The 27,468-nt window shown below is 58.2% G+C and overlaps 1 protein-coding gene across 5 annotated transcripts; it reads left to right on the top strand.

Annotated features, from left to right (window-relative positions):
- The first annotated feature begins 137 nt into the window (after positions 1–137).
- RAB11FIP5 (RAB11 family interacting protein 5) lies at positions 138–26,321 on the top strand. Of its 5 annotated transcripts, none has more exons than XM_068679511.1 (6): positions 138–700; positions 8,551–8,981; positions 10,114–10,825; positions 16,103–17,314; positions 22,452–22,635; positions 23,107–26,321. In XM_068679511.1, exons 1-6 carry the CDS (start codon positions 288–290, stop codon positions 23,317–23,319), a joined length of 3,165 nt encoding a protein of 1,054 aa, XP_068535612.1. In that variant the 5' UTR covers positions 138–287; the 3' UTR covers positions 23,320–26,321. The 5 variants fall into 5 exon arrangements, with proteins under 5 accessions (XP_068535612.1, XP_068535610.1, XP_068535609.1 ...); XM_068679509.1 differs by having other exon boundaries at positions 16,103–17,827; XM_068679508.1 differs by having other exon boundaries at positions 16,103–18,421.
- Positions 26,322–27,468: the final 1,147 nt, after the last annotated feature.

The following is a 27,468-nucleotide window of genomic DNA, read 5'->3' as shown; positions in this document are numbered from 1 at the left end:
GCTTATGGATGAATGAACATTATTTTGGCGATATGGGCGTGGCTTAAGGACGAACAGGCGTGGCTTAGGGGTGACTGGGCGTGTGTTTGGCCATGTGGGCGAGGCCTCGGGGTTCCCGAGCGCGCTTAATTGGCATGGGCGGGGCTGGGGGCGGGGCTCAGGGCGGCTCCCGCTGCGGCCCGGCTGCGGCAGCAGCAGCGGGGGGCTGGGAGGGGGGGGCTCGGGGCCCGGCTGGGGCGAGCCGGGTCGCGTTATCCCGAGCCCAACCGAGCCCAACCGAGCCGGCCATGGCCCTGCTGCGAGCCGCCCCTTTACCCACCGAGCCTGCACCCTGCTGGCTGCCCACCCACGTCCAGGTGACGGCGGTGCGGGCCCGGGGGCTGCGCTGCAAGGGCGGTGGCAGCACCGGGGGAAGCAGCACCAGCAGCAATAGCAGCCCAGCAGCGGGGCCCGGCGATGTGTACGCCGTGCTGGAGCTGGGCCGGCAGCGGCACCGCACGGCGGTGGCGGAGAGGAGCGGGGGCAGCGCCGAGTGGCAAGAGGAGGGCTGCGCCCTGGAGCTGCCCCCCGAGTCCGGCTCGCCCCCCATCCTCACCATCACCGTGCTGCAGAGAGCCCTGCTGGGTGCCGACCGCTTCCTGGGGCGCTGCAGCCTGGCACTGCCCTGCCCGGCCCCCCCACGAGCGAGCGTGGAGCTGGGGTGAGTGGGGGAGATGGGGGGGGCACCCTAAGGTGGGGGGGGGTTGGGGTGTTGGAGGGTTTGGGTAGGGTCACCCACCCCCCAAGGGGGTTGGGTAGGGGGGTGGAGGGGGCCTGGGTGAGTCCTGAGTGTGTGGGGGGGATGTGGGGTCCAAAATGGGGGTGGGAGGTAAGGGGGGGTTACTGGGTGTGTGTTAGCCCCAAAATGGGGGTGGGAGACACGGGGGGGTCGCCAGGTCCGTGTAGGTCCCAAAATTGGGGGCAGAGGCAATGGGGTGTCATGGGGTCTGCACGTGCCCCCAAAAGTGGTTTGTAGGCAATGAGGTATCACCAGGTCCATGTGTGTCCCCAAAAAGGGACTGCAGGCAATGAGGGGTCGTAGGGTCCCTGTGTGTCCCCAAAAAGGGGATTGTGGGCAATGAGGGATTGCAGGGTTCATGCATGGCCCTGGAAAGGTGTTGAAGGGAGTAGGGTGTCATAGGGTCTGTGTGTGCCCCCAAAATGTGATTGCAGTTAATGAGGTGTCACCAGGCCCATGTGTGGCCCTCGAAAGGTGTCACAGGGGGTAGGGTGTCACAGGGTTTGCGTGTGCCCCCAAAAGGGGATTGCAGGAGGTGGGGTGTCACAGGGTCCATGTGAGCCTCCCAGAGGGCCATCACAGGGCATAGGGTGCTATGGGGTCCCTGTGTGCCCCAAAAGGGGATTGAAGTTAATGAGGTGTTATGGGGTCCATGGGAGCACCCAGAAGGATTTCATAGGGGATAAGGAGTCCCAAGGCTCCCCATCACCCCAAATGGAGTCCCAGGGCTGCAAATACCCCAGGATCCCTCCTCCCCCGGGAATTGGGGTGCCACAATCCTCCCCCCATTAGGCTGTAGCATGGATCCACGCGGGGTCTGGTGGCTTTGCACCCCCTGGGGACACCTCGCAGCCACGTCCCAGTTTGTCCCAGTGCAGTTCCCCATCCCGTGGTCCTGCTCCCAGCCCCATTAGGCGCTGCCTCCAGCAGGGATCCCCCTGCGGGGGGAGGACTCGCCGTCCTTCCTCCTCCTCCTCCTCCTCCCAGAAGGGTTTAAAAACAGCCCGGCGTTCCCCAGCTTTCTGCCAGGCAGCGGGGAGGCAGGAATGCGGATGAAATTCCTTCGGGGAAGGAACTTTCTGAGCCTGGCCCCACGCACACCCGGCTCCTCCGTGCCCCCAAACCCGAGGAATTTGGCTGGGAGGGCACCGAGCGTGCAACGGGGTCGTGAGCGCTTTCCTGCTGCTTGTGTGTGTCTGAAACCCACCCTGGCTAGCCCTAAAATGGGAGAAAACGGGACAATTTGCCTTTATTTTGCTTTTATTCGCGGGCGGCGCCGGGGAGAAGCCGGGCCTGGCTCCCTCAGCTCGGCCCTAATTCAAACCAGCGCCGCGGCCCTGTGAGGAGAGGGGCCTGTGGCGGTCCCAGCAGGGTTTATGGGGTCTGTGGCGATCCCAAGAGGGTCTTAAGGGGTCTGTGGCAATCCCAGGAGGGGTTTATAGGGCTTGTGGCAAAGGTCTGGGCATCAGGGACCGCCGCTCTATGGGGCAATGTCCGCCCCGGCCAGGCCCTGTGGGCCTTGGGGTGCGAGGCCTTGAGGCGCAGGGCCGGGGGTGCCCTGGGTTTTTATTTATTTTTATTTTTTGCTGTTTGTCTCCCTCCCTTCCTGTAGCTCTGCTTGCATCAGGAGAACCAACTTCCCCTCGCAGGAGCTCCCGAGGCTTTTTTAGCTTCACCCGGGGCCTCCGGGATGGGGGCGAGCATAGGAAACATTGGGGGGGCTTTCAGGCTGCACCCCGGCCATCTCCATTCATGTTAACCCCCCCCAAAGCGGAGCTTGGACATCGAAAACGTTTGGGTTTTGGGCAAATATTACTAAAAATATCTCTTTGCTGTCGGCCTCGCTGTAAGGCGGATGGTTTGCAGGCTGCTGCGTGTTTTTCACGGGGGGGAACCAACTTGTGACACCTCACCCAGCCCCGTCACCAACAGCTTGTTTAGGAGGAAGTTTTTAGCTTTAAAAAAAAAAGAAAAAGAAAAAAAAGGGCAAAATGAGCCCAGGCTCCCCACCTCCACACGCAGGCTGTGCCATGCAGATAACCCTGGTGGGGACAAGGTGGGGAAGCAGCAGGGAGGGGGCTGGTGTTACTGGGATGGTGAACGCTGTGGGGCTGAGCCCTGCTCCTGCCCCTCATCCCCTGCACATTTCCCCTTTTTCTGCAGCATTCGAGGCACGGGGAGCTCCCTCGGTGCCCCTTTAGTTTTAGGATCCCATCTGCAGCCCTTGCTCCGAGGCACGAAACTGCTGCGGGCTTGAAAAGGTCCCAAAAACGAGGAGGAAAAAAATAAAAAAACAAAACACAACAAACCAAAACAGGCCTTGATTGTCAGCGTGTTGACCTTGCTCTCGTTTCGCTGCTGAGTTTTGTTGGGCGGAAACTTTCCCGGTGGTGATTTTTATTATTTTATTTTTTTCTCCTTGTTTTCAGCCCGATGGAAAAAGTGCCGTCAAACTTGGACCCGTGGCCTGGAGCGGGGCCGGCGTCCGGTGGCATTTAGGAGCTGCCTGGTTCAGCTCTGAACGTCTCTGTTGTGTCTGGGGGAAAAATCCGCTCCTGGAGCTGCCCAGGAGCAGCCCCAGGGCTCCCGTGGCCTTTTTGGGTATCCCAGGGCTTAAACCAGGCTCCACGGCTCAGGGCTGGCGGCACAGCCCCGGTGCGGAGCATCGTTCCTCACTTCTGACTTGTGCTTTTATTTTTAACCCTCTTGGTCAACAGGGCCCATCCCAGAGCTTTTTTTTTTTCCCTGTGTTGATCGCCGTGGTGGGTTTTTGTGTCGGGGGTAAGGATGGAGCCCTGCTCGTTTGGAAACACGTGGATGCTGGGGGGGTCAAAGAGCAAAATTCAGGGTTTTGCAGCGCCAGGTCCCGTTAGCATCCTTGCTCCATCCCTGCCCGGAGCCGTGGTGCAAAGTCAGCCGTGGACCTTGGAGGGGTGAGGAGCATCCTTGGGGTGAAGGGATGGTCCCCAAATCCCTGCGGGGCTCCCTGGCTGGCTGTTGGGCCTTCCCCAGCTGGTGGCTGAGCCCTTTGAATGGGTTCAGGGGGTGAAAAATGTTGAATTGGGTTCTTGGGGGTGGCTGAGAGCGATGGGGAGCACCTCGGGTGCTGTGGGCTGTGACGAAATCCTCCTTTTGGGGCTGGAAAGGCAGCCCCGAGGGGTCATTGCATCCCCACGGCGTGGCCCGGCCAGGAAATGCTGTGCTGTGTCGAAACCCCGTGGGCAGGGGCAGGATGAAACTCAGCTCGGGGTGCTCCGTGCACCACCCGTGGCCGTGAGGATCGGCTTCCTTGGCCAGGGTTTTGCAGCTCGGGGCTCGGCAAGGGCTCAGGGTTTGGGTTTTCTCCCAGCCTTTGCTCCTGCAGGTTGTTCCGAGCCTCGTGCCTCCGAGTACTTGGTTCTCTGTGCGAGCTCTGCTTGTTGGAGAAGGGTTTACAGGAAAAACGAGCTGCTCCTGCCCACCCCTGCCTTCATTTCCACCTCTTTCTCCGTGCCCCAGAATCTGCAGGTGCACCGGGGGAGCCTGCCCAGCAGCTCCTCGCTTTGGGATCCCGCAGAATCATCTCCGTGCTCTTTTTTTTCCCCTCTCCTTGGTGCTTTCGGGGCCAGCAGAGCGGTCCTAATCCCTCCTGCCTGGCTTTTCGGGGCGTCTGCAGGCAGGGAGGATGCAAACCTTGGAAGCTCCGGAGCGTACGCAGATAAATTTAGCTGCGGAGCCCGCTTGCTGCCTGCAGCTATCACCCTCTCCTCTCCATTCATAAATGTTTCACGCTCCTTTTTACGGCTCCTTCAATCTTCCCTCCCCTCCTCTTCCTCCCTGCCCAGCCTGCGCCGGGCTGGGGGAAGTCTCTGAGTTTTTCAGCATAAATTGGTGTGTTTTGGGGTTCTGCCTGGTTGCTCCCATGCTGGTGCTGCTGATAACCTCCTGTCCATCCCTGCTCTCTGTCCCGCTCCTGAACGTGGCAGGAATGGATTTGGGGCCACCCCAGAAACCCCAAAGCCAAGGGGAGGTGGTGAGGATGCTCAGGAGCTGGCTGGGACAGACCTCGTGCTGGGGTTGCGTGCTGGGCTGGGCTTGTTGGAGCCGGACCCACAGGAGGAGCAGGGCAGAGTCGCCTCGTTAGCATGCCTAATTACCTGCCCGGCAGTTTGCTGCAGCTTCTTTCCGAGCTCTGGGAGGAATGCCTGGAGAGATGGACGTCCCCTGCCTTCCCCCATCCACGGGGGGGATTTTTTGGGTTTGTTTGGGTTTGGTTTCCATCTGCGCTCCCGGGGATCACCTCGCAAAAGTGGCCATCAAAAAAACAACAGGGAACAAACCGACAGGGAACAAACCTACCCGGCAAAAAGTTTCCCTGCGCCCCTGGGGGAAGCTGCGTCGAAAACACAGACCCAGGCGGGGAGCCCAAATTCCCTGGGTCGTTTCCCACCCTCTGCTTCCCCTCTGGGCCCCGCGAGCTTCCTCCCCGCGGGCCCTCGGGAGAAGGAGCCGTGCCCTTTCTGCAGGTGTTTGGGGTTTTCCCCTGGATCTCCCCTTTCCCCCCCCAGCCCTACAGGGCTCTGGGCTGCCCCCAGCCCTGTCTGTGTCGCTAATTAAAGACGTGGGGCTCCTCTGGCAGCAGGGCTGACCTTGGTGCAGGGATGATTCAGCAGTAAATGACGGGCTGGTGCGGCCGGGGACGAGGCTCTGGCTCCGTGCTGGGCTGTCTGGCTCCATCCTACAGCTCGGGCAGCCGAGCCCTGCGGGGCAGGAGCACCTCGAATCGCTTCGAGGCCATCCTCAGCCACCCCGTCCACCCCAAATGAGCTTTGGGGAGGAGGCCGGCTGCTGGAGAGCTGCAGGAACGCCCTGTCCGTGCGTCCTTCCCTGCCTGCAGCCCCGAATGTGAGGTCTCCGAGTGATTTGGCCACCCGAGGAGGCTCTCAGGAACCTGCTGCTGGGACCAGTCCGGCAGTGAGACTGGGACACCACTGCTGAAGGTACCTGGGGTGTGTGAAAGGGCTCTCAGATCAGGAATTTGGGATGGCCAAGCTGCTGGTGTGGTGCTGAAGGAGTCGTGGAAGGGATGAGGGACGGGAAACCTGGGCTTGGTCTCCCCTGGGATCCCCCCTGCGTGATTATTTCCATTAAGGTTTGGCTCCGTGCCCCCCGAGCCATCTTGGCAGCTGGGGAACAGCCCGATGCAACCTCTCAAACCCAAACATATTTTCTCCCTGATGGATTTGGGAGCGCCCGAGCTCCTTCCCCCTTGGGTTTGGGTACCCAACGAGGCGTTTTTAGGAGCGCCGCCCTCACTGGGCGCTCCCCGTGCCGCCTGTAAGCGATCACCCGTGGCCTGATGGAGCTTCCCCAGCCGTGGGGACAGCAGGCTTCGTGTGACATTTATCTGCTGGCTGCGAGGAGGGAAATGCTGCTCCCTGCCCCACTGCTTCCAGCTCCTTTTATCCGGGTCACTCATTTACAGGAGCGGGGAGGGCACGGGCCAGGCGCTGACCCCGAGCGCAGCATCCTCGGTGTGGCCGCCTGCCCCCCTTCACCACCAGCTCCTCTGCTCCCTTTCCACTCCAGGAGTTTGTTCTTTTTATTTTTTTTCTTTTTTTTTTTTCCCCTTTGCTCAGCACTTTCTGAGCCAGGAGGTTGCTGGGGGGGAGCTCGTGCCTTTCGGGGGCAGCGCGCTCCTCTCCGCGCCTCCCGCTCGGCTCCGATCGATCCCAGCGGCAGCAAAGAGCCCCTGGGCTCTCCTCCCCGATCCTCCCCGCTCTCTTTTTTGCCTCTCGCTTCTCTCCTTGGTGGAGGTGAGTGGGAGGAGAGAGAAAGAGAGAGGAGCCTCGGCACGGGGAAGGTTTCTGGCTGTGCCGCAGCAGCGCGCTGACCTACATGGGCGCACGGCGATCCCGGAGCAGGAGGAGGGAACCTCGTGCATCCGGAGAGCTCCACGGGGCCCCCAGCTGCTTCCCCTTTTTGGGGCATCTGCAGGGAGCCAGTTCTCCCTTTGTGGTTTCCTCTGCTGGGCCCTTCCCCTGCGCCACCCGAGGGGGAAATGCGCTCCGTGGGTCCGGGGTACTCGTACCCAGGCGCAGGGCACGAGGGAAGGAGCAGGCTGGGGTGCTGATCGTGCCTCTCCAGCCCTCTGTCAGCCCCGTTTAGGTACAGACGGGCTTTTGGGAGGATTAAAAACCCCAAAACAACCTCAATGTGGAAGGATTTGATCCTCCCAGAGGCTCAGGGTGCCAACCACTGAGAGCCCTGCCCCAAAATGCCGCTTCGCCCTCGCCGAGGCGCGTTCCCGACCAGCTGCTGGTTGGCTCTCGGGAGCCCAAAATAGCTCCGTGGTCCTGTGCCAGTGTAAGCAGAGGTTTTCCTTGAGCTGATGGCTTTTTTTTTTTTTTATTTTTGAAGCAGGTTTAAGGCTTGTTCTTTCAAAGGCGTCGCCGGCGAGCACCCAAATGAGGTTTAATGACTGCAGCATTAAAAGGGACGCACGGGGGATGCGGCGCAGGGCTTCTTGGGCTGTTTCATCTCATCCTCGCCTTCACCCACCCAGATTTTCTCTCTCGCTCCTTTATTTTTTTTTCCACGGGGTGATGTAAGGTATAAAAATGCCTCTCGGGATGTTTCCCGTCCGATGAGTCAGCCTCACATCACTCATCTCCCCCCCCCCCACAAACCTCTCCCAGGTTTGGCTGCGGGCTCCGTGCGTCTTCCTGCAGCCCTGGCTGTTCCCAAGCCTCAGCTTTCGGTGCTGAAAACCTTAAATCGGGCATTTTGTGGGGGTGGAAGGGGTGAGCCTTGGGGCAGAGCTTTGGGCTCGGGGAGGATTTCAGCCCGTGAAGTGCTGGTGCTCCTCGCTGCCTCCTGATTTGGGAATTCAGGAACTTCTCGGGGCCGTGCTTTGAATTTCCTCCTCAACCCCGGTGATTTCAGCAGGGTCCCGCCCGTCCCCGTGGCTTCACATTTTCCTGCCCTGGCTTTTCCTTTCCAGTCAACGCCGAGGATGGAAAACTCGGCGGGGATTTTCAGCTGCTGGGAAGTCACTAGGACGGGCTCAACGCACCTCTTAGAGATTTCCTCCAGCTCCTGGAGGACCCTGCAAATCCCCCAGGCTGGGTTTTGGGGCCAGCAAAGCCGTGGCCATCTCACCCTCCTCTGCCTGGGGTGGTTTGGGAGGAAATCTTTGTGGGGACAAACCCGGGGCCGACCCGATCTCGTTGCCTTCCTGCAGCCGTGTGATAAGTGGCGGGGGTGTTATCGGGGCCCTGTCCCACTTCTCGTGGCCTCGGGGCACATGGGGGATGCCCTGGGTGCGGAGAGCAGCCCGTGAGATGGGTACAAGCCTCCTGGCTCCACTTTGGGCTTCTGACTGCCTCATTTTTGGTGGAATTTCTGCAGAATTGGGGCATTGGGGGGCCATTACAGAAATATAAATATTTTATATATAAACCAACAGAGGTCTGGGCGTGTTGCACCTTCTGTCACCGACCCCTGGAGTAACACGGTGTCAGCACCGACCCCAAACAGAAGGATTTGCTCTCAGTCACTGCCTTTACGCACCAAAAAGCAGGCATAAAACTGTCTTTTTTTTTTAAAATATGGGCTCGTAGCAACCTCCCAGCTGGCAGAGGAGGACTCGGGCACTGGTAACATCTCCCTGAGACACACGGGGTGCCTGGTGTCGGTGTGGGCTCTGCTGCCCTACAACACCCCCGTGCTAGGGTTTGCAGCACTGGGAAATGATGGAAACCCTTTTCCTTTTCTTCTCTCCTCATCCCCAGGTGGCACAAGCTCCACTCCAAGGCTGGGAAGAAGGAGAAGGAGCGTGGCGAGGTGGAAGTGAGCGTGCAGTTCACGCGCAGCAGCCTGACGGCCAGCATGTTCGACCTGTCCGCCAAGGACAAACCGCGCTCGCCCTTCGGCAAGCTGAAGGACAAGATGAAAGGCAAGAAGAAATACGACCTGGAGTCGGCCTCTGCCATCATCCCCAGCAGCGTGGGCGCCCTCGACGTGGAGGATGACTTCGACGTCGGGGCCAAGAAGTCCAAAATTAAAGGTTTCCTGAAGAGCAAGCTGCGCAAATCATCCCTGACGCAGTCCAACACCTCGCTGGGCTCCGACAGCACCATCTCCTCGGCCAGCCTGGGTCCGGCTGCAAACGAGGGAACCAAATCCCCCAGCAGACACAGCAGCCTGTCCACGGAGCGCTCTGGTAAGAGGATCAGGGCTTTAAATCCCCCTCCCAGCCTTTTTTTTCCCCCTTTTCTTTGTTGCTGCAAACCTGGTCGCTAATTCCTTCCCTAAGGAGCAGCGTCCTGCACGAGTCCCCCCGAGACCTTCTCCGTGCTTGCTAGAATGGGGGAAAACACCCGAATTTTTGCTTTTAATGCCAAGCCTGTGTGCAGACAGCTGTGCTCCAGGGCTGGTTTGCGCTGCTGCGTGCACACCACGAGCCCGCGTGCCACCAACCCCATAGGCAACAGGTTGCAGGGGTTGTGTGGGGTCGTTTCTCCCCTGCCACCCCAAAACTGGTCGCAAACACCAGCTCGTGGCAGTGACCCTTGAGGAGGGAGGCTGCACAGTGCTGCCTAACAAGGTGCTGGTGGCCAGGGGGCGAAGCAGTGACTGGGTGATTAAAGCAATCCCAGCTCTTGGTGATTTGCAAACAAACAAGGCCCTTGTAGTGAATTAATTCTCGCTGTCCCTTGAAAATGAAGCGTAATTAAAGGGCTTAATGGGCTGGAGACGGGCAGTTCCCGGATGGGGTGGGAGTCCTGGGGTGCTGGGCGACGTCCTGGGCATGGCTGGAGCCAGCTCAAGCACCGGGCTGGTGCCGTGGTGAGGGACACAAGGAGGGCAGAGCGGCTGAGCATCACCTAACGCGATTCCTCGGGGAGTTTCTGGAGTCTGCTGAGCTTTTGGCAGCAGCTGCTGGAGGGAGAAGCCGGCGCTGCACCGACCCGACTCATGCCACGCGGAGCTCGGGGGCTCGGCGGCTTTAATTCGATGCAAACTCTTCAACCACACCGAGGCACGAGCCCTGTGAGGAGCTTTTGGATGGCTTCTCACATTTATTATAGATCTTGGATTGTCTCAGACAAGGGTTTTGTCTTGCAAAGCCGTGTGTCTGGATCGGGAGGGGGAGGTGATGCATGTGTGTGTCGTGGAGCTTGTGCAGCCTCGTGCTTGGGACCCCTGCTTTGTGTCTCCAGTAACTGGCAGAGCCTGGGAGGGAGAAAAACCAGTATAATTTTACAAATCTCATCAGTGTTTAAGTAGCAGATAAGGCTTTTTGTGCCCGTTACACGGGGCCTCACCTATTCTGTGTTTTCCCCCCCCTGCAGTGAGGGACTTCTTGCCGTCCCCGAGGCTGACCCACAAGAGAGCCTTCAGCGACGACGTCTCCCAGGTCAGCCCGGTCCTGGAGCCGAAAACCATCCAAAACCTGAAGCCAAAGAGCGACCCCGTGTCCCGCTCCTCCCTCTGCATCAACGGCAGCCACGTTTACGGCGACGAGCCCGCCCTGCACAGCCCCACGCCTGCCCCACGCAGCTCCGCGCCACTGCCCGTGCCCGGCGGCCCCAGGAGGTCAGAGGAAGGTTTTGGCTTCGTCCCCCTGCACCCAGAGCCCCCCGAGACGCCCTGGGGGGGCTTCGAGAGGACGCAGCCAAGAGATGAGCCAAGATTCATCCCGTCTCCTCCCAGCTTAGTGCTTCAGGAAGAGCTGAAGGTGTCCACCAAAGCCGTGACCCTCAGCAACCACCTGGGCAGAGCCAGGATGGAGGAGAGCGGCCGCTCGGAGAGCAAGCCCACCCAGGCTGCGGCCCCCATGGTGTCATCGGCGGAGACGAGGCAGGAGAAGCAGCTGGAAGAATCGAGGAAGGACGAGAAAAAACCCAAAGGGGGCTTCTTCCACCACGGGGGCACCAAGAGCGATACGGGGGGCAGAGGCCAGGGAGAGAAAACGGGAGGCTCACCCATGGGAGGCGATGAGAGGAGCAGGGCCGGCGGCTGGTTCGCGTCCAAGGAGCCCAAAGAGAGCCCCCAGAAACCCAGGTCAGTGCCACGGGGGTGTCAGTGCCCGGGCTGGGTGGGATTTGCCTGCCCCGGGCTCGTGGCTGTGCTGGGAAATGCTCCCCAGCACCGCTGGAGGATCAGCAACCATGGCTCAGATGGGATCGTGGCGGTGGGGATGCTCCCTTGGCACTGCGCCTCTCAAAGGGGGGGATTTTTAGCTCGATTCTCCCCTCTCCTGTGCCACAGAGCAGCTCGGTGTGGCCTGGTTGGGGAAGGGGAGGTGAATCCCCCTGCGGCGTGGTCGTGCCAGGCATTTCCATGGCCTCAGCACAGAAATCTGTTCCCTTTTAACTACCTCAAAACCTCCCCTAGCATCCCGAGCAGGACGTGGGGCACAGCAACATGCAATCACTTTTTTACTGACATTCCACACCCTCTGCATCGCTGCTCTGGCCCGGGCTTCAGTACTTTGTTAATCGGAGATATTAATTAATACTTCTCAAGTAACTAACCCCGACGCTGCTCTTTCCTCTTCCTATCCCCCCCCCAAGCCTTCCCTGCTCCTGACTGCAAATCTCCGGCTGTTCTCCCTCCACGTGGTGATTCCTCCCGCGCTGATGAAGCTCAGCCCCTGCTCGTGGCGCAGGCAAGGTGGTGCCCGTGCCCTTTCAGTGCTGGCTTTGTCACCAAAATGCCCACGTTTGTCCCCAAAGTCCCCAGCAGCTGAGTAGGGACCTGGGGGCTGACCAAGGGCACGGTGCCCTGGTGTTATCCTCGCTCGGTGGGGTTAAAAGCAGCTGGAGGAAATCAGCAGCTGCTGGAATCCAGAGGGCTGGTGCGTTATCGGGATTTTCTGCGGGTTTGCTTCTGGGTGAGGCCAAACGAAGCTGGTCTCTGGGGAAGGACAGCGTTATTACCGCTCAGGATTGCTTTATTTTATTTATTTTTAATTTCTAGCTGAGCTGAAGCTTCGCCTAGGCTCGGTTTGCTGTGGCGTGCCCAAACTCAGCTTTGCAGCTGCTGCTTCTCAGGCATGACAAGGACCCCGTCCCCAAGGGGATGTCTCGTAAGGAGAAACTCCTCCAGCTGCAGGTTTTGCTCCCCAAAATAGGAACCCCTCCGGAGCAGCACGGGCTGGAGGGAACAGATTCCCAGGGGCCTCTTCTGGGATGTCCCCGAGCATCCGAGCGGGCTCTAATTGCGCCCGGCAATTTCCAGGTGGGGAGTAACGAGCTTAAAATGCGGCAGGAAAAGTCTCTGGTGGAGAACGGCTCATCCTTGGTCATCAGTGGAGAACGGATCAGCTCCTGTTAGGAAGAACTCTCATTTTTTTTCTTTTTTTTTCTTTTTTTTTTTTTTTCCCTGTCCTCACACTGGGTGACCTCGCGGGCCGTGAGGTTGGAGCTGAAGCTGTTGGAAGATTTATTTGGTGCTGGCGGTGCCGGGGCGAGCACAGGGGTCGATGCCATCTGTATTTCAATAATCAAACCCGTGTTCTCTCTCAGGCGTGCGATGGAAGAGCTGCCAGGGCTTCTCCGTGGGTGTTTTGTAGGCGTCCCATTTGCATCTGGAGGAGAAGCCAGCCGGCCACTCATTTACCAGGGCAACTTCTGTACCCAGAGTCGGATTAACCTTTGCTTTGTAGGGAGAACCGTCCCCTGAATCGAGCAGTTTTATGCCTTAACTTTGAGTTATCTGCAGCAGGGATTTTTATTTTTTTTCCCTCCCACTCTCCTGACCTGCAAACCTCAGCTCTGCAGCTCTTGCAGCCTCCTCGGTGCCCTCGGCTCGGTCAAATTTCCCCTGCAGCGGGACGTGGGGGAGAGAGCATCAGAAGCCGTCGTGTTTGCGAGATGGAAAACCTCACCCTGTAATTAGCAAAAAGCTCTAATTAGAAATTAGAAAGAAACCTTCCAGCTCAGGTTCAAATCAGCCTGCAGCGAGGACGGGTCCGGCACGGAGCTGCCTGCTCTGCAAAACCCCTCGGGGTTGTTTTGGGGAAGTTTTCTGCTCTGGGCTGTTCTTGTCCACCGTGTTTTCGCCCAGACTCTCTAAGCCCTGGTGTCCGAAGGGCTTTGATATCAGCTTGGATGGAAGTGGGAGGAGAGAGGGAGGCCTGAATTAAACAAAAAAGGCAGTTCGTTGGGTGTTTGTTGTGTTTTAGGGTTGCGGTGGTCAGGAGTTGTATGTGAGGAAGAAGCTCAGCAGGGTTATTTCGGGCAAGACACAATCGGTTTGAAGATTTTTCAGCCTTTCCCACAATGTTATCGGAGCTCCACAGGTCCCGCTTCCTGCGGCCTGGGTGGGGATGATAAAATGGGGCCGCATCTTGTGCCGGGCAATAGGCAGAGAGAGAAGTTGAACTCCTTTTTTTATATAAAAAATATATTTTAATTTATATATTTTTTTATATAAATCATCACCGTTTGTGGATGAAAAACCCTTTCCTTCTGCTTTCATGGGAGGAAAATGAGAAATTGCTCCTGCCTTGGTTGTCACTCCTCTTTTCCATAGTCAGCAGAGGCCAAAAATTGACTCAAGTTCTTTGCTCCTCATCACATGCTCCTAAAAAATGATTTGATGATGATGATTTTATTTCTGAAATGCTGGGAATTGGAGGAAGGTTTTGGGGCAGCACCAGAACCAGGGCACCGTGGATCCCAGCAGGAGCCCCCAGGGTTGCATCTCGGCCCGTCTGTGTCCGCACGAGCTGCCCAGCTCCTCCTTCTGCTCTTTGATGCTAGTTTGACTGTGGTTTTGGGGGCAAATCTGGAGATTTTGTCTCCATTTTCAGCGTCACGAGGGGCAGCGTTCCCAAGAACACATCCATCCATCCATCCTAGCCACCAAAACCCTGTCCCCAAATACTGGGGGGGCACCCGTGTGCCTGAGGGGCTTGGAAATCCTGGCCCCGGGTGATGGGGCACAGCTCTCCACGGCCCCATGGAGGGATTTTTCCATCCCACCTTCAGCACAGCTCTTAACCTCGCTAGATTCGGGCCCTGCCCTCCCCCAAACCTGCTTTTTTTTTCAGCCCAAGCCTGGTTTTTCTTTATCTGCAGGGCACAGCTACCACCCCTCCTGCTTGTGGTGCACCGAGCCTCAAACCCAGGCTGTGAGCCGCGGGGGGAGATCCTGCACCGAGCGAGCTGCTTCCAGGAGCCTTTCCATCAGGCGGTTGCTCAGCAATATTTTCTTTTCCCTTTTTTTTTTTTTAATTCTGGGAGGCTAAAATGCGCCGGGGAAGCGCTGCCAACCAAATAAACGAGGGCAGCAAGGTACCCGCTATTTATTTTGGCTGGCGGAGCTGGGGATGGGAGGAGGAGGAGGAGGAGGGTGAGTCAGCAGAGATCTGCTGCGAGCGGAGGTTTCCCTCTAGAGGAGCGTGCCGTGCTGCCAGCCTCCTTCCTCCCAGAGAAGCAGGGTTTCTGTAGGATTTCTGTAGGATTTCTGCAGGGTTTTTGTAGGATTTCTGCTCCTGGGGAGTGTGGATCTGCTGCCAGCACCCGGACAGTAACCAGAGCGGGGAGGTTAGCGCTGGTTACTGGTGTAACTGGTGTGTTGGAGAGCCTTGCTTGGTGGGCACCAGCAGGAGTGGGGACAGGCAGTGGAAATCCCTCTTTGGAAGGGGGTTTTGGGGGAGGGATGTTGACCAGGAGGAAAAAAATAAATAAAAGGAAGGGAACGCGGGCTCCTGCCGCAGATGGAGGCTGTTGGAGGATACTGTGAGCCTCTGGAGAGCCTCAGTTTGAGGGAGATCGGAGGAAAAGGTCAATTTACAGCGAGTGGTGAAGGAGCCCGTGGCTAACGTGTGCCCAGCTGAGGGGCTGGGATGGCAAACACCAAACTGAGAGAATTTGGGGCACCTCAGTGGCCCTGTCTGCCTGTGCAGCCCCTGGCACGTTGCCTCGTGGCCTTGGTGTGGCTTTTTGGGAAGAGCACAGAGCATGAGGGTGCTGCGTGCAGCGCCAGCGGAGAGGCTGTCAGGCTGCATCCTCTTCTCCCATCGCTTCTCCTGTTTTTTTTTTGTGTTTCCCATGAGCTTAAAGCACTGCTCAGAGAGGTTCCTCCGCAGTGGTGCACGCCTGGCTGCCCACTCTGGGTTTTCCACCCCGTTACGTGCCAGGGAGAGGCACGGAGACACGATGGATGCACGGGGACGGGCACCACTGCTGCTCAGTGACAGCAGGAGAGGGCACCCACGAGCTGTCTGTGCCCGCAGCGCTGCGGGAGATGCTGCTTTTGAGTGGAAATGAAGGTTTTTTGGGGGGCTTTTTGGTGCCTGGATGATTAGTTCTGCTCAGCAGCAGCTGGCAGAGTGTTTGGTGCCTGCCAGAGTTGGTTTGGCCGTGTGCATGCGGGCAGATGCCCTTCAAATGCCATCTCTGAGCTCAGAACCTTAAACAAGGGCAGGAAGGAGGAGTTGTTGGGGTGTTTTGGGGGCTTGCAGCGGGACTTTGGAGCTGCCAGAAGCGGAGCAGGGGGTCCCTTCGCCCTGCTGCGGTGGGCACAGGTCCTGCCGCACCACGCATCGCTCGCAGACGGAGGCGCAGAGCTTTCAGGACACCACGAAATGTTAGCGTTTGCCTCAAGGTGGCATTTTTGTGCTTTAAAATATTTCTTTTGTGTGTGTGTGCGTGTCAAAACCATCCACAATGAGCGAAAATAGCTGCCCGAGCCACTTTTTGCCGTTGAGGGGGCAGACCCGCAGCAGCAGCTCCCCCAGCTCGTGGTGCTGAGCCTCGTGGAGCTGGTGCCTTCCCATCCTACCTGCACGAGCAGCCGGCGCTCACAGCCTCTTCTCTCATCCCTGCGCTGTCCTTTGCTGGCTGGGTTGTTGCAGCAGAGCCTCGGGAGGGCTGGGGTCAGGGTCACCTCCACCTGCCTGCGAGGTTTTGGCTGGAGAAACCTTCCTCGAGCCCCCAGATTGGAATCCTCGAGGACTGGTGGCTGAAAATTAGAGAAGAAAATTGGTTTTAGCCCCCTCTGATAACTCCCCTACGCGCGTGCGTGCAGCCCTGTCGCGGCACTAACCAGGAGGACCCTTTTGTCTTCCCTCCACAGCCTGGAAGTGTCTCCTCAGGTAGAAACCAGCTCAGCTGCTCCCGCTCCTCCTTTTCCTCCCCGCTCGTTTCCTCCTCCCGCCGCCGCTCGCATGCCGCCCGCTCACCTCCCTCCCGCTGCAGGAGCCGGCCAGCCTGGCTGCTTGTCCCCTACCAACCCCTTCCTCAGCTCCCTGCAGAGCAACCCCTTCTTTGAGGACCTCGTGGCGGAGCAGGTACTAAATTCTCCTTCACCTACTCGCTTTTTCTCTAGCTCCCCGCCTGGGCCACCTGCTTCAACAGAGGTCGCTGCTGGCAGCTTGGGTTCCTCTGCGGATTGCAGCCCCCCTGCCTCCCTCCACCTCCCGGACCCGCTGAGGGATCCTCCAGCCCCAAATGTTGGCGTCCCCGTGCCCGAAACCGCTCCCCCGCCGCATGGAGACCTTCCTCCTCCGGCCGAGCAAGCCGCCAGCGCTCCTCTTCCTCCTCCTCTTCCTCCTCTCTCCGAGTGGGACGCCACCTTCGAGGCTTTTGCCAGCAGCAGGCTCAACCCGGAGGCGAAGGAGGAAAACCTCTCGGCTCCAGCGTTGGCGGAGGGCATCGCCTTCATCGATGATCCCGAGGGGATGAGCCCCGCGGGGGGATCGGCCGAGAAGGGGGCGAAGGCGTTGGAGAAGCCGCAGGTCGGCGGCGAGGTGGCCCCGGCGCTGATGCCTTGGACGAATTTCTCCGGGTTGGACGTGGGGGCCAACCTGGTGAGCACGACGCAGGAGGCGACGGTGATAGAGGATGTGCTGAGCCCCGTGTCCGCCGGCTCCGGGGGGAGGAGGAGGAAGAGCAGCACGCCGATGGTTTGGGCACCCGCGTTCTCCCCGGGAAAGCCAGGAGGAAAGGAGGCTTCAGCGGCACGAAGCGCTGAAAAACGCAACGGGGAGGGTGAGGAGAATAACGAGGAGGAAAGCTCGAGTTTGGGGGAGAACGGCTGGATGACCATCGCCACCGAAACCGCTTCCGAGCCCTCGGAGAGCACCCGCAGCATCGGCCAGGAGAGCGCCTTCGGGCAGCGGCCGTTCCTCGGCGAAGGCGCCTCGGAAGTGAAAAGCGCCCCCGGTGCCACCGCTTGCGTCCTGCCCAGAAGCAAATTTCCCCCCGAAACCTCCTCCCAAACGCTGCCGGGGGGCAACGTGGCCGCCGTGCCCCCTCGGGTGCTCCCAGAGGGGGCTCTGAGACGCTTCCCCGAGCCAGGAAGGGACCCCCAAGGTCCCCCGGGGGGCCGGGAGGAGATGTTTGACATCAGGACCTCGGTGTACCGGCTGCAGGCGAGCATGAGGCTGGAGGTCGGCGAGGGCCACCTGAGGCTCAGCTCCGACGTGCGCGAGAGGCGCCTGGTCCTGTCCCCGTGGCCGGCTGTGCGAGGGGAGCAGGAGGAAATCGTGGTGCCCGGCTCGGATGCGTCGCCCCCAGCGCCGCCCCCCAAACCTCCCAGGTGGTTCGCGGCCGCGGGGGGCAGAGGGGATGAAGAGGAGGAGGAGGAGGAGGAGGGGTGTGAGATGAAGGGGAGGCAGCAGGGCGGCGAGGGAGGTGCTGAGGGTCTGCAGGGGGACGTGGAGCTGCCCCCGAGCGGCGAGACGTCTGTCCTGGCACCTCCCAACCCGGCTGCACCCGGAGCCGCCACCGCTGAGGCTGCTCCTGAGATCCCAGCCCCCGGGGACGCCTCTCTGGGGACGGAGCCGTCGGAGATGAGCGGGGAGGATGCGGCCGAGCAGTTTGAGACGTGCCCGTCGAAGCTCTCCCTGGGGAGCTGGAGCCAGCCAGCTTCATCCCCTCAATCCCCGGGGCCGGGAGGCGGTGATGAATTGGAGACAGCCCCCGAGCAGCAGCAGTTCCCCGAGGAGCTGAGTGTTTCGGGACTCACCCCATCTTCCAGGCTGGATTCGGGCCAGTCTGAAGCTTTCTGGACGGCCGTGGAGGAGCAGGAGGCAGCGGGCTGGCCCCAAAGGTTAGCGCCTGGGCACAGCCCACCCCAACCCGAGCTGGAGTTGGTGGTAGGGCACGGTGCGGGGCGGCACGGGCAGGCTCGGGGCCGGCCATCCGAGCTCCAGCGCTCATCCGACAGCAGGATGGACTTCAAGAAGGCTGATTTCTGGAAGGCAGATGGAGCAGAGGAGAGAAATGAGCAGGATGCTTCAGTGCCGGGCAATCCCTTTGTCCCGGCAGCCAGCCCCATCACCCCGAGCAACCCTTTTGTGGAAAAGCCACCAGAACCCCTCCCCGTGCGAGCCGTGCCGCCCGAAAAGCTCGGTCAAGGCTTCGGCTTCCCCCAGCTCCCCGAGGAAACCCTGCAGCCCACTAACCTCCCCGGGGAGCCTCCTTCCCTGCATGCCAGCCAGCCCTTGGCCTTCTCCACCCCTTTCCTCGTGGCTGCCACTAACCCCGAGCCGTTCCATTTCCCCTCCCCTGCCGCCAGCAGCCGCGCAGCAGCAGCCCAGCCCTGCCCTTGGCTGCAGTCCGGTGACACGCCAGCTTCAGCCCTCGTGGTTTTGCCCAGGGAGACACAGCCAGCTGAGAAGCCCTTTTGCCAGCAGACGACCAGGTGAGCACTCCGGGGAAGGCGAAGGGTTTGTGTTTCTGGTCGAGGTGTGACCCCCAGCTCGCTGTCGGCAGCTCCCGGACACCACGGAGGTGCCCTCCGTCTCCTTCCCCTCCTGATCCATACCTGTGGTCCCCAAGAGTCCCACCTGGGCTGCCCAAACCCTCAGCTCTCTCGGATTTCGGTGGGGAACAGCCACTGCTCTCCCCTCTTTGCCCTAATCCAGAGCAAAAGGTTTGGCACGGCCGAGCTCTGCCCCAGCTGGATGTGCAGCCACAAATTGCATCTGCATTTTGCTCGGTGCTGATTTTGGCTCCATCATCTTCCCCCTGCTTGCAAAGCGTGGCTGCCAGGAGAGCTTCCAGCTGGCCCAGCTCTCGTGAGCTCCTTCATGGCATGTGCACGGCTCCTGCCCCTTCCATTCATTCAGCTTCGGTCCCTTTTTCCTTTTTAAACCACCTCCAGGTACTACAAACTTCTCTCCGTAGCCAAAATAAACATGAGTTTCGCCGGGGCGGTGGCAAAATGCCCTTCCCCACTCCCCTCTGCCAAGGTGCCCACCGGTAAGGAACCAAGCAGGGCTTAGCCATGGGGCTACTGGGAGGAAAGAAAGCTTTCTTCCTCCTCCCAGGTCTTGTGCTGGTAGAAAAGCTGTGAAGTGGAGAAAGGTGCTGAGTTTAGGGCATGGAGGCTTTGCTCTGTGTCCTGTATTTCTTCTGGCTTCCCTGGTGGCCCTTCCTCAGGTCCTTCTGGGCAGGAGGAGGTTGTCCCAGGCTCTTTCTGCTCAGAGCACCAAGGGTCAGGTTCCCTGTGCTGGGAAACTCTTAAGGTTTACACGGGGACCTGGTTCTCCTGGCAGTGATTTGATCAGCCTGACAGAAGGCAAGTGGAGTTTTGTGGGGCTGCTGAAGTGATAAAATCCCTTCTGGCCCAAGAATAATGTGGGAAACGTTCCTGGGAGGGAGAGGACAGGAGGATGGGGATGGTAGAACCTACCTGAGCTCCACTCCTGCAGGAGGATCCCTCCTTGGCGTGGGGTTGGTGTGCAGAATGACGCTGGGAGCAAAGACCAGCAAGAGATGGGGCTGATAAGTGATTTTTTTTCCTTTATCGAGGCCAGGTCCTTAAATACTTAACTGGATTATTCATTCTCTGTCCGATCACCTTGTTCAAAACCTGCAGGCAGCAAATACGCAGAGTTCTGTGAGCATTTCATGGAAAGAGAAGTGTCCTGCCAGCCCTACAGGGGAACTCGGGCAGGGAGAGGAGTCAATAGGGTGTGCTCCCAGCCGCCTTTCAGCACCCCGTGCAGCCACTCGAGGGAAGAAAGGGGGATCTGAAGAGGTGCTCATCCTTTTGGTGCTGGCTTCTGTCACCTTACGTGTCTCAGAAGTCCTTGAGCATCTCCGGGCTGGTTCCTCTGCCTGTAGAGGCGGGGATGGTGTGAATTTTTGGTGTTATGGTTCAAGGAGCTTGGAAGAGTTATTGGGGTCTCTGCAGGAGGCTCTGAGTGCATTACGGGGCTGGGGAGATGAGCCTGGTTTTGGGGAGAGGCGAGCTCCCCGTGGTGGCACCTGCCTTTCCCAGAAGGGTCTATTAGCACGGTCGAGAAGAAATATGTGGCACAAAGGAGGTGGAAGGACGAAGGAAAGCTTCAAACATGGAGCAGGCAGAAGGACCATGGCGAGTGACAGTCGTTGTCTTAAAAGGAGGCTTCAGGTTCGCCCACGTGCCAGTCTTGGCGATCTGAATGCAATTCCTGTTTTTTTTTCTATCCTTTTCCTTCTCTAACCCCTGTCTGCAGGGAGCTCTGGCCCTCGGGTGCGGCAGCAGCGTACAGGAGGAGAGTCGGACCATTTTCCTTGGATTTGTCCTTTGTTGCCTTGTTGGCTGTGAGGAGCATTTTAATGGGCAGATAAAGGACTTAATTCCTAAGCTGCTGCAGGGAAATCCCCCCAGGCTTCGTTTGCGCTCAGCAGCGACCTTAGGAGCCGTACTGCGACCCAGTGAGGCTCGCAGGGATTGGGGCTGGGGTCGTGCTGCCTTCATCTTGAGGGGTCTCACCTCAAAGGCGTTAATTTTCATCTTCTTTATGGTCACCTGGAGGCACAGCAGTGGATTCACAGCTGGAAATGGGTCCCACATCTCAGCAGGCCCAGCGGGACGTCGGATGGGGCCGTGAAGTGACCCTCTGACTGCTGCTGGCAGTGCCCTGATGCCCAGCCCCATGGAGCAGGCTTCTCCTGGCCAAGAATGGGTTCATTTTATTTTTATTTTTAGTGTTTTTCAGCTCTGCAGAGGTTCCTGCGTTCCCACTGGCAACAGGAGCGAGAGCTACCCGAGACCAGCCCCTGCTACCAAAGCCCATCCTGGTTATCCCGCTGCCACCCCAGGACTGGGGCTGGTTTTCTTTTTGCCGAGTGGCCTTTGAGTTTGGGGCAGAAGAAGACACCTTTAGGGCTTAGAAATGGTTCTGGTGTCTGACTGCCAGCAGGCTTTTTCTTACAGGTGTGCCTCCTGCTTCTGCAGCCCTGCTCCGTGGTTCAAGCAAGCAAAATCGTTACTTCTGGATCCCTTTTTTTTTTTTTTTTTTTAAAGGACTGTGTAGGAACATCTTTCAGGATTTGTTCCTGGCTCTTGGTCCTCTCTGGTTCACCCTCACCCATCTCGTGTGGTAACAAAAGGACGCAGCCAGCTGCTGGGGGGCATCGTGCTGCTTGCAGTTGGGGTGAAAGGAGTGAAGGCAGGGCACTGGGTGCTTGAGGCTGGCGTGTGGAATGGTGTTTTCCCCAGCCCTGATGCTTCAGTGGGCTCCCACTGTGGGATCCCTCTCTGGCTTTTTGAGTCGTGTGGGACCTGTCTGTGCAGCTGGACGGCTCTGACGAGGGGTTTTAATGGCTTGTTGGAGCCAGGCGGTGTTACTGCTGCTAGAAAATGGGTGACAGGAAGCATTGCCGTGGTTGGAGAGCACGTTCGATGCGAAGAGAACTCCCTGGCAGCACAATGGGGATGTGGTGTGGCACATCCTGACCTGCCACTGCCCACAAGGTCCAAGGACACCAGCCCTGGGGACTCGGGGCCGAAGCCTGATGTGATGCCACCTCCGTCCTGGCCTCACCTGCCAGCTCTGCCCCGCTGCGAGGCGCCTGCTCTGTTTTGGAAGCTGAAATCAAGCACAGCCGGGCACCCACAGCACAAGCTGGGCTGGAGAGGCGTCTGTCAGCCCGGCTGGCAGCTCGCACGATAACCGTGGGTGTTCTTCTGCCTCCCACACCTCGTCCCACCGACGCCTGAGGTCCCTGTTTGTGAAGACAGGCTGTGCTTCGCCTGCCTCGCTCGAGAGCTGAGGCTCTGTGAGCACAACACCCCCCTTCCCCTGCAATATTGTTGGGATTTTAACCCCCCCCTTGTAGGGTTTCTGCTGCACCTGAGGAGTGCGGAGGCTTCCTGGAGGTCCTGGGTAGATTTGAAGATCTTTTTAAGATCTTTTTATCCTGAGTACGGTGCACGGGTCTGTCCGTTGCTTGCAGGAAGGTGCCGTCAGGTCACTTCTCTTTCCATCGTGCTGAAAAGCAACGCGCTGCATTCCATCTTCTGGATGGAGAGTGAAGCAAAAATGAAAGAAAACGTAGTGAAGCCTGGCTGTTGGGCTGGGGCAGTGCAGGAATTGATGCATTGTGGTTCAGGACCATGTTTTTGTGGAACCTGGGTTAAGTTTCCCTGGGCTGTGCCAATATCTGGCTGCCTGGAGCTTCAGCCTGGGGCTCCTTGTCCGTGCAGGTCCCATCTTGGGGTGGAAATGGTGCTGGGGAGAGCTGTGGGCTCTGCAGGGCGCTGGCTCCTCTCCCCTGGGAGCAGGCGAGCTTCGAGCAACGCACATGTAGGTGATTTAACTGCTTGGAGGTGACCAAATTTGCTCAGTGGGTCCCATCCCCCTTAAAACCCTTAGGGACAGCCAGCAGCATTGCTCCCCAGCTTGCCAGGGTGCTAAATATGAAACAAAGGATGCTAAAAACCTCCTTTTTCCACTCAGCCCTCACCCGGTGAAGCCCATCAGCGCTGTGGTGCAGGAGGAGAAGAAGCAGCAGCAGCACAAGTCCAGCCTGACGCAGGCTCTGAGCAACGGCCTGGAGAAGCTGAAGACGGTCACCACGGGCAGCATCCAGCCCCTGGCCCCGTCGTCTCACCCGGAGAAAGCCGACCCCAAGAAGTTAAAGGTAGGAACAAACTGCTCAGCTGCTCCGCGTGCCTTCTTTCAGCCCTTAATTCTCTTCTCGTGCCGTCAGCCAGGCCGGCTGCTGGGGGGTTGGGGAAGGAGGAAGCCCCCGAGCAGGGAATGCCAGGCTCATGGGGTCTGTTGTGCCCCTGCCATTAGCTTTTTGTTGTTTTTTTGAGGTTTGAAATTGTCTCAGGGGAAACCCTTTTAAATGATTCACTCGGTGGGAGCGCTCTGCGAGGCTGTATGGGCCTGGATGTCCGGGCAGTTGTTCACCTCCTGTGTTTTTGGGCAACCGGTGGCATGTTTTTAGCTGTTTTTAGACCATGAGACATGGCAGCTCACCCTCTCAGATTTGGAAACGAGGCAAATACAGGAAAAACTGACCTCTTTGGGTGCTGCAGCACCTTGCAAACGCTGAAGGGAGCGGTGGTGTTGCCTCGCTGAACCTTCCTCTTGGTTTCTGCCGCAGGATCCCGGCGTGCTGGACCAGTCGGCCAGGTATTACCACCTGACCCACGACGAACTCATCCAGCTCCTGCTGCAGAGGGAGAAGGAGCTGAGCAAGAAGGAGGAGCACATCCAGGAACTGGAGAACTACATTGACCAGCTGCTGGTGCGCATCATGGAGCAGTCTCCCACCCTCCTCCAGATCCCCCTGGGAGGGGAAACCAAGACCAAATAACCTCCTCGCGGAGCCCAGCAGCCCTTGCCTCGAGCACCTCCGCAATAACCGCGCTGCAAACATCCCTGCACTCCCCCCCTCCTCTTGCAAGAGGGCTTCTGCTCGCAGAGTGTAGCAGGAAAGGTGCTCTGCTTCACCCAGCTCCTGGGAGCTATAGGGTGGGAGGCTGTCCTCCACCCTATGGGGAGGAGCGGAGCCCTCCTGAGGTCCCTGCCCTCGTGGCACCTTCTCAGGCGCTCGTCCTGCCGATGCTTTAAGTGGTCCAGGGACACTGAGAGAGCTGGAAACCACCTCGCCCTCGTCGTGTCATGCTGCTGCTGCTCTCCCGCCTACGCTCGTCCGCGGTCCCTTCTCTGAACTGGTGTGCTCTGGCTGGTGGAGTGTTAAACCGGGGAAGAAATCGGGGTGAAAAAACTGGGGGAGGGTCTAGGAGCGCGTCATTGTGCCCTGAGTGCGCTCAGCAGGGCAGCCAGGGCGAGGGGCTGCTGCTGGGTGCCTCTTCCCCTTCCTGCCCCGTGTTGTACCCCAAAACGGAGGGTGTCTGAGCAGCCAGCTCCTCCGTGGCAGTACCTGGGGGTATTGGAGGTGGTGAAGCAGCAGTGCTGGAGTCAGGGCTCGATCCCACGTTGCTGCCTGGTCAGGAGCTGTGCTGGCTCCTTCGCTTCGTGCCGCAGTCGTGGTGCAGCTCAGAATAGGTTTGGGAGAAGGGTCGTGCACCGTCAGTGCTGGGGGAGAGCTCCTCACACCCCGCCCGGCTCTCCACCTGTGTGCGCAAACCACGGGTGAGATTTAGGATCAGTATTAACCCCCCCCCAAATCCTGCGTCTGCAGGAATTGCTTTCCACCGGCTGCCTCCCCCCGCCATCCACTTGGCGTTGTCGTTAACACACCAGGATAATCAACGCCCTACGGACCGGAGCTGGTGTGCAAAGGCTGCCCTGGTGTGCACAGGCTGCCCTGCCACCCCCGTGCATGACATCCCCGCAGCTCAGGCAGCCGCCCGACACACGCCAGCACATGCTGTGACAGCTAGCAGGCCGCTAATCGATGCAAAAATCACCTTCCAGCCAGTATTCGTCCCAAAGCAGCTAGAGTTATATCACATTTACCTGCCCAGGGGAGCTTGGGCCCACCCGTAGACGTCCTAGGCCAGCTCTCTCGGGAGCTGGGTGCTTCTTGCTAGCTCGGAGTGGCCGTGGAGAGGCTCCCTGAACGCCTGGTGTAGTAGCTGTAGGTGGTGACGGTCTGAGGCTGGTGAGCAGTGCTCCTGGCAGCGCCTTTTGGTTTGGAGATGCTGGGGAAGGGCACCGAAAAGAGGTGCTGCTCCCCCTCTGCTTGTGTTTTGGAGGATCAGCGCGTGTGGGACTTGAGCTGTCTCCACGTGCAGGGCGTCTTTTCTCTTCCGTAGATCTTAAAAAGTTCCTGGATTTTTTTTTTTTTAAACTTCATATTCTTTTTTTTTTCCTTACTTGTTTCCGTGTATACCAGGACTGAAAAATGGTGCCTTTCGCAAAAGAACAATGGCAGTTTCCTACAAAAAAAAAAGGCTCTGAGATCCGATTTCCAGCTCAGTGCAACGTGGCTCGGCCACCTTTTTGCCTGCTAATTCGAACGAGGCGAGTTTATTCCTAAAAGCAGTCAGCAGAGCCCTCCCGTCCCCGGGGGCTGTTCGCTTTGGTCCAGGCAGGCAGCTCTGTGACAGGGGAGCTGCAGACACCAAGGGATGATGCTGAGGGTAGGGCATGGCAGATATTACAAGACAAAATTCAGCTGCATGAAGACAGGACTGGGTCGTGCTCGCAGCCTGAGGCTGTTGGAAGTGGGAGGCATCAGCTTAAAGGGGATTTGGCAGCGCTGTCGGTGTTTGGTCATATCTAGCTCGCCCGCCACCGTAATAAAAGGAGGATTTGTGAGCCTGGACCTGCCCTTGTCCCTAACAGGGAAGTCCTCTGGGTTTTTGCACCTCTCTACCTGCATCTTTCTCTTCCTCCATGTGTCTAAGATGCAGGGAGTTGCATTTCTGGTGTAAGACGTGAGGGCCTGAGGGAAGGGGTTTCGCTCTCGTTATATGGAGAGCTAAAAAAGAAGCTTCTCTTTGCCTTTATAATCAAAATCTCCCATGGTCTGGGAGCAGGGTTCCCTTTCTGGGTGCCCGTGTCCCGTAGAAAAGCCTTCCCTTTCACCTGGAACCAGCAGGGAGGAGCTGTGGGCAGCTGGTACTGCATCAGGAGAGCTGCGCAGGTCAGGGATGCTGAAAAGTAGAAGCTCACGGCAAAGGGATGTTATTAGGGGACAGAAAATTAATTAGGGTAGCAATCCTGCAGTGTCCACGCTGGTGCTCCCCAGGGTAACACCTGGGGTTCTTGCTCTGTGCTGAAAGGAGCAGGAAAAAGGATTTTAGGGAGGTCGCCTGGGCCAGCCACAGCCTTTCACTGGTTCGGTTCCAGACACAGCCATAGCAATAACTCCGTATTTTGCCTTTTGCATCCTGCTCTGTCCTTCTTTTTTTCCCCACACCCAAGCTGTTTCCATGGGTTTTCTGCAGGGTTTGCTCTCACCTGCTCTGTTCTGTCAGCCCCACTGCTGGGCGCCTTGCTTTTAAAGAAGCCGAGCGATCCGTTTTTGTGTTTGCTGCCCCTTCGGGTCCGGAGTTTGGGCCAGAAGAGCAGCCGAGGTGTGTCCTTCAACTGGAACAAACCCGAAGGGACGTGGGTACCGAGGTGTCACGTAGGCCCAGCCTCACGACTCGTCTGTGAAGAAACAGCCACGTGTCTTATGTTATAAACATGGGGTGAAGAAACATCCCAAAACGGCCGAGAGAAGTGTCGGGGTTCGGGGAGTTGTTGATTTTTTCCCCCGTGCTTCGTGTACGTGGGAAGCGGGTTCTGTGTGTCTCATGTTTTAATAGTTGCCACCGATGTTTATAAAGAGCTTGTTATTTACGTTTTAAGCACTTTAAAGGAGAAAAAAAAAAATAATAAAAGTTGTTCAAGCTGTTCCTAGATACTTCTGATTTATTGACAACAGCGTCTGTGCTGATAGCACTTGGACAGTGAGTGACATTTCTCTGTTTATTTTCTGAAGGAGGAGGCTGGTGCCCAACTTCTCCGGCAGCTTTTCCACTCCCAGGAGCATCATTAGCAGTCCCACAGCACCCGCTGCCGCGCGTGGCTCTCCAAATGTTGGGTGTAAGCCCCTGGTACCTTTATTTTGTGTGCCCTGCTCACGGGAGCGCAGGGTTTTTACCTGAAGTGCTCGTTTCTCCCCTCTGTGCAGCAGACGGGGCTCAGCAGAGGGCCCAGACCTTTGCCTTCAGCTCCTCTGCCCTAATCCCAGGCACCTGTTGTACCTCTCAGCTGTTTTCCTTCTCCAATGCCTGCTTTTTTCCTTCATTCATGCTCTTTCCTTTAAAAAAAAAAAGAAGAAAAAGCCTTTAAGCTTCACTAAATGACTTTGTGGTACGAGACAGAAGAGTTTCGTGAGCTCTAATCCTGGTTTGTTTTTCATCCAGCCGGACCGTGGGCCCAGCACCTGCCCGGGGGGCTGACGTTAGCCCCGAGAGCTGGGGGGAAATGTTCAGCACGCCGCCGAGCGGGATCAGGGCGCTGACCCGTGACCCCTCTGAAAGCCAACCCTAAATAAAGGCAGCCCCAAATTCCGGGGCTGGTCAGGCTGGCCACAAGGGGTGGAGCAGAGCAGCAGTAAGTAGAAGGCAGGATCTGGTGAGGAAGAAAAGAAAAAGGATTTGAAGACTTCAGTCCTGCTATAAACTGAGGGGATTGGAAGCTTCCACGCGCCGACTCGGGGCTAAGGCAAAACGGTTCCTGTCCCTGGGGGAAGAGCTGGCGGCGTTTGTTGTTCGGAGCCTGAGTTTTGCAGCCCGCCGCAAGTTTTGTCTTCGAAATCTGGCTTTACAGATGGAAGCCGACAAGAAATGTTCCTGCGACTTTCTCCCGGAGCCAGCAGGCAGCCCGGCTCTGCACCCAGCTGTCACGGGCGGGGTGGCTGTCGGAGCCCCCCAACCCCCAAAATCTCTCTCTTTTTGCTTTCCAGCTCTGTTTGCTCCGTGGCTGAGGGCTTCGTCGCCTGTTCGTGTGTCCCCTAAAGCAGGAAGAAATGTCAATGTTGACTTAACAGCCGCTGAACTGG

The sequence above is a fragment of the Anas acuta genome, chromosome 4 (genome assembly GCF_963932015.1).
Source record: "Anas acuta chromosome 4, bAnaAcu1.1, whole genome shotgun sequence".
Taxonomy (NCBI): domain Eukaryota; kingdom Metazoa; phylum Chordata; class Aves; order Anseriformes; family Anatidae; genus Anas; species Anas acuta.
This window is presented reverse-complemented; position numbering and strand designations above follow the sequence as displayed.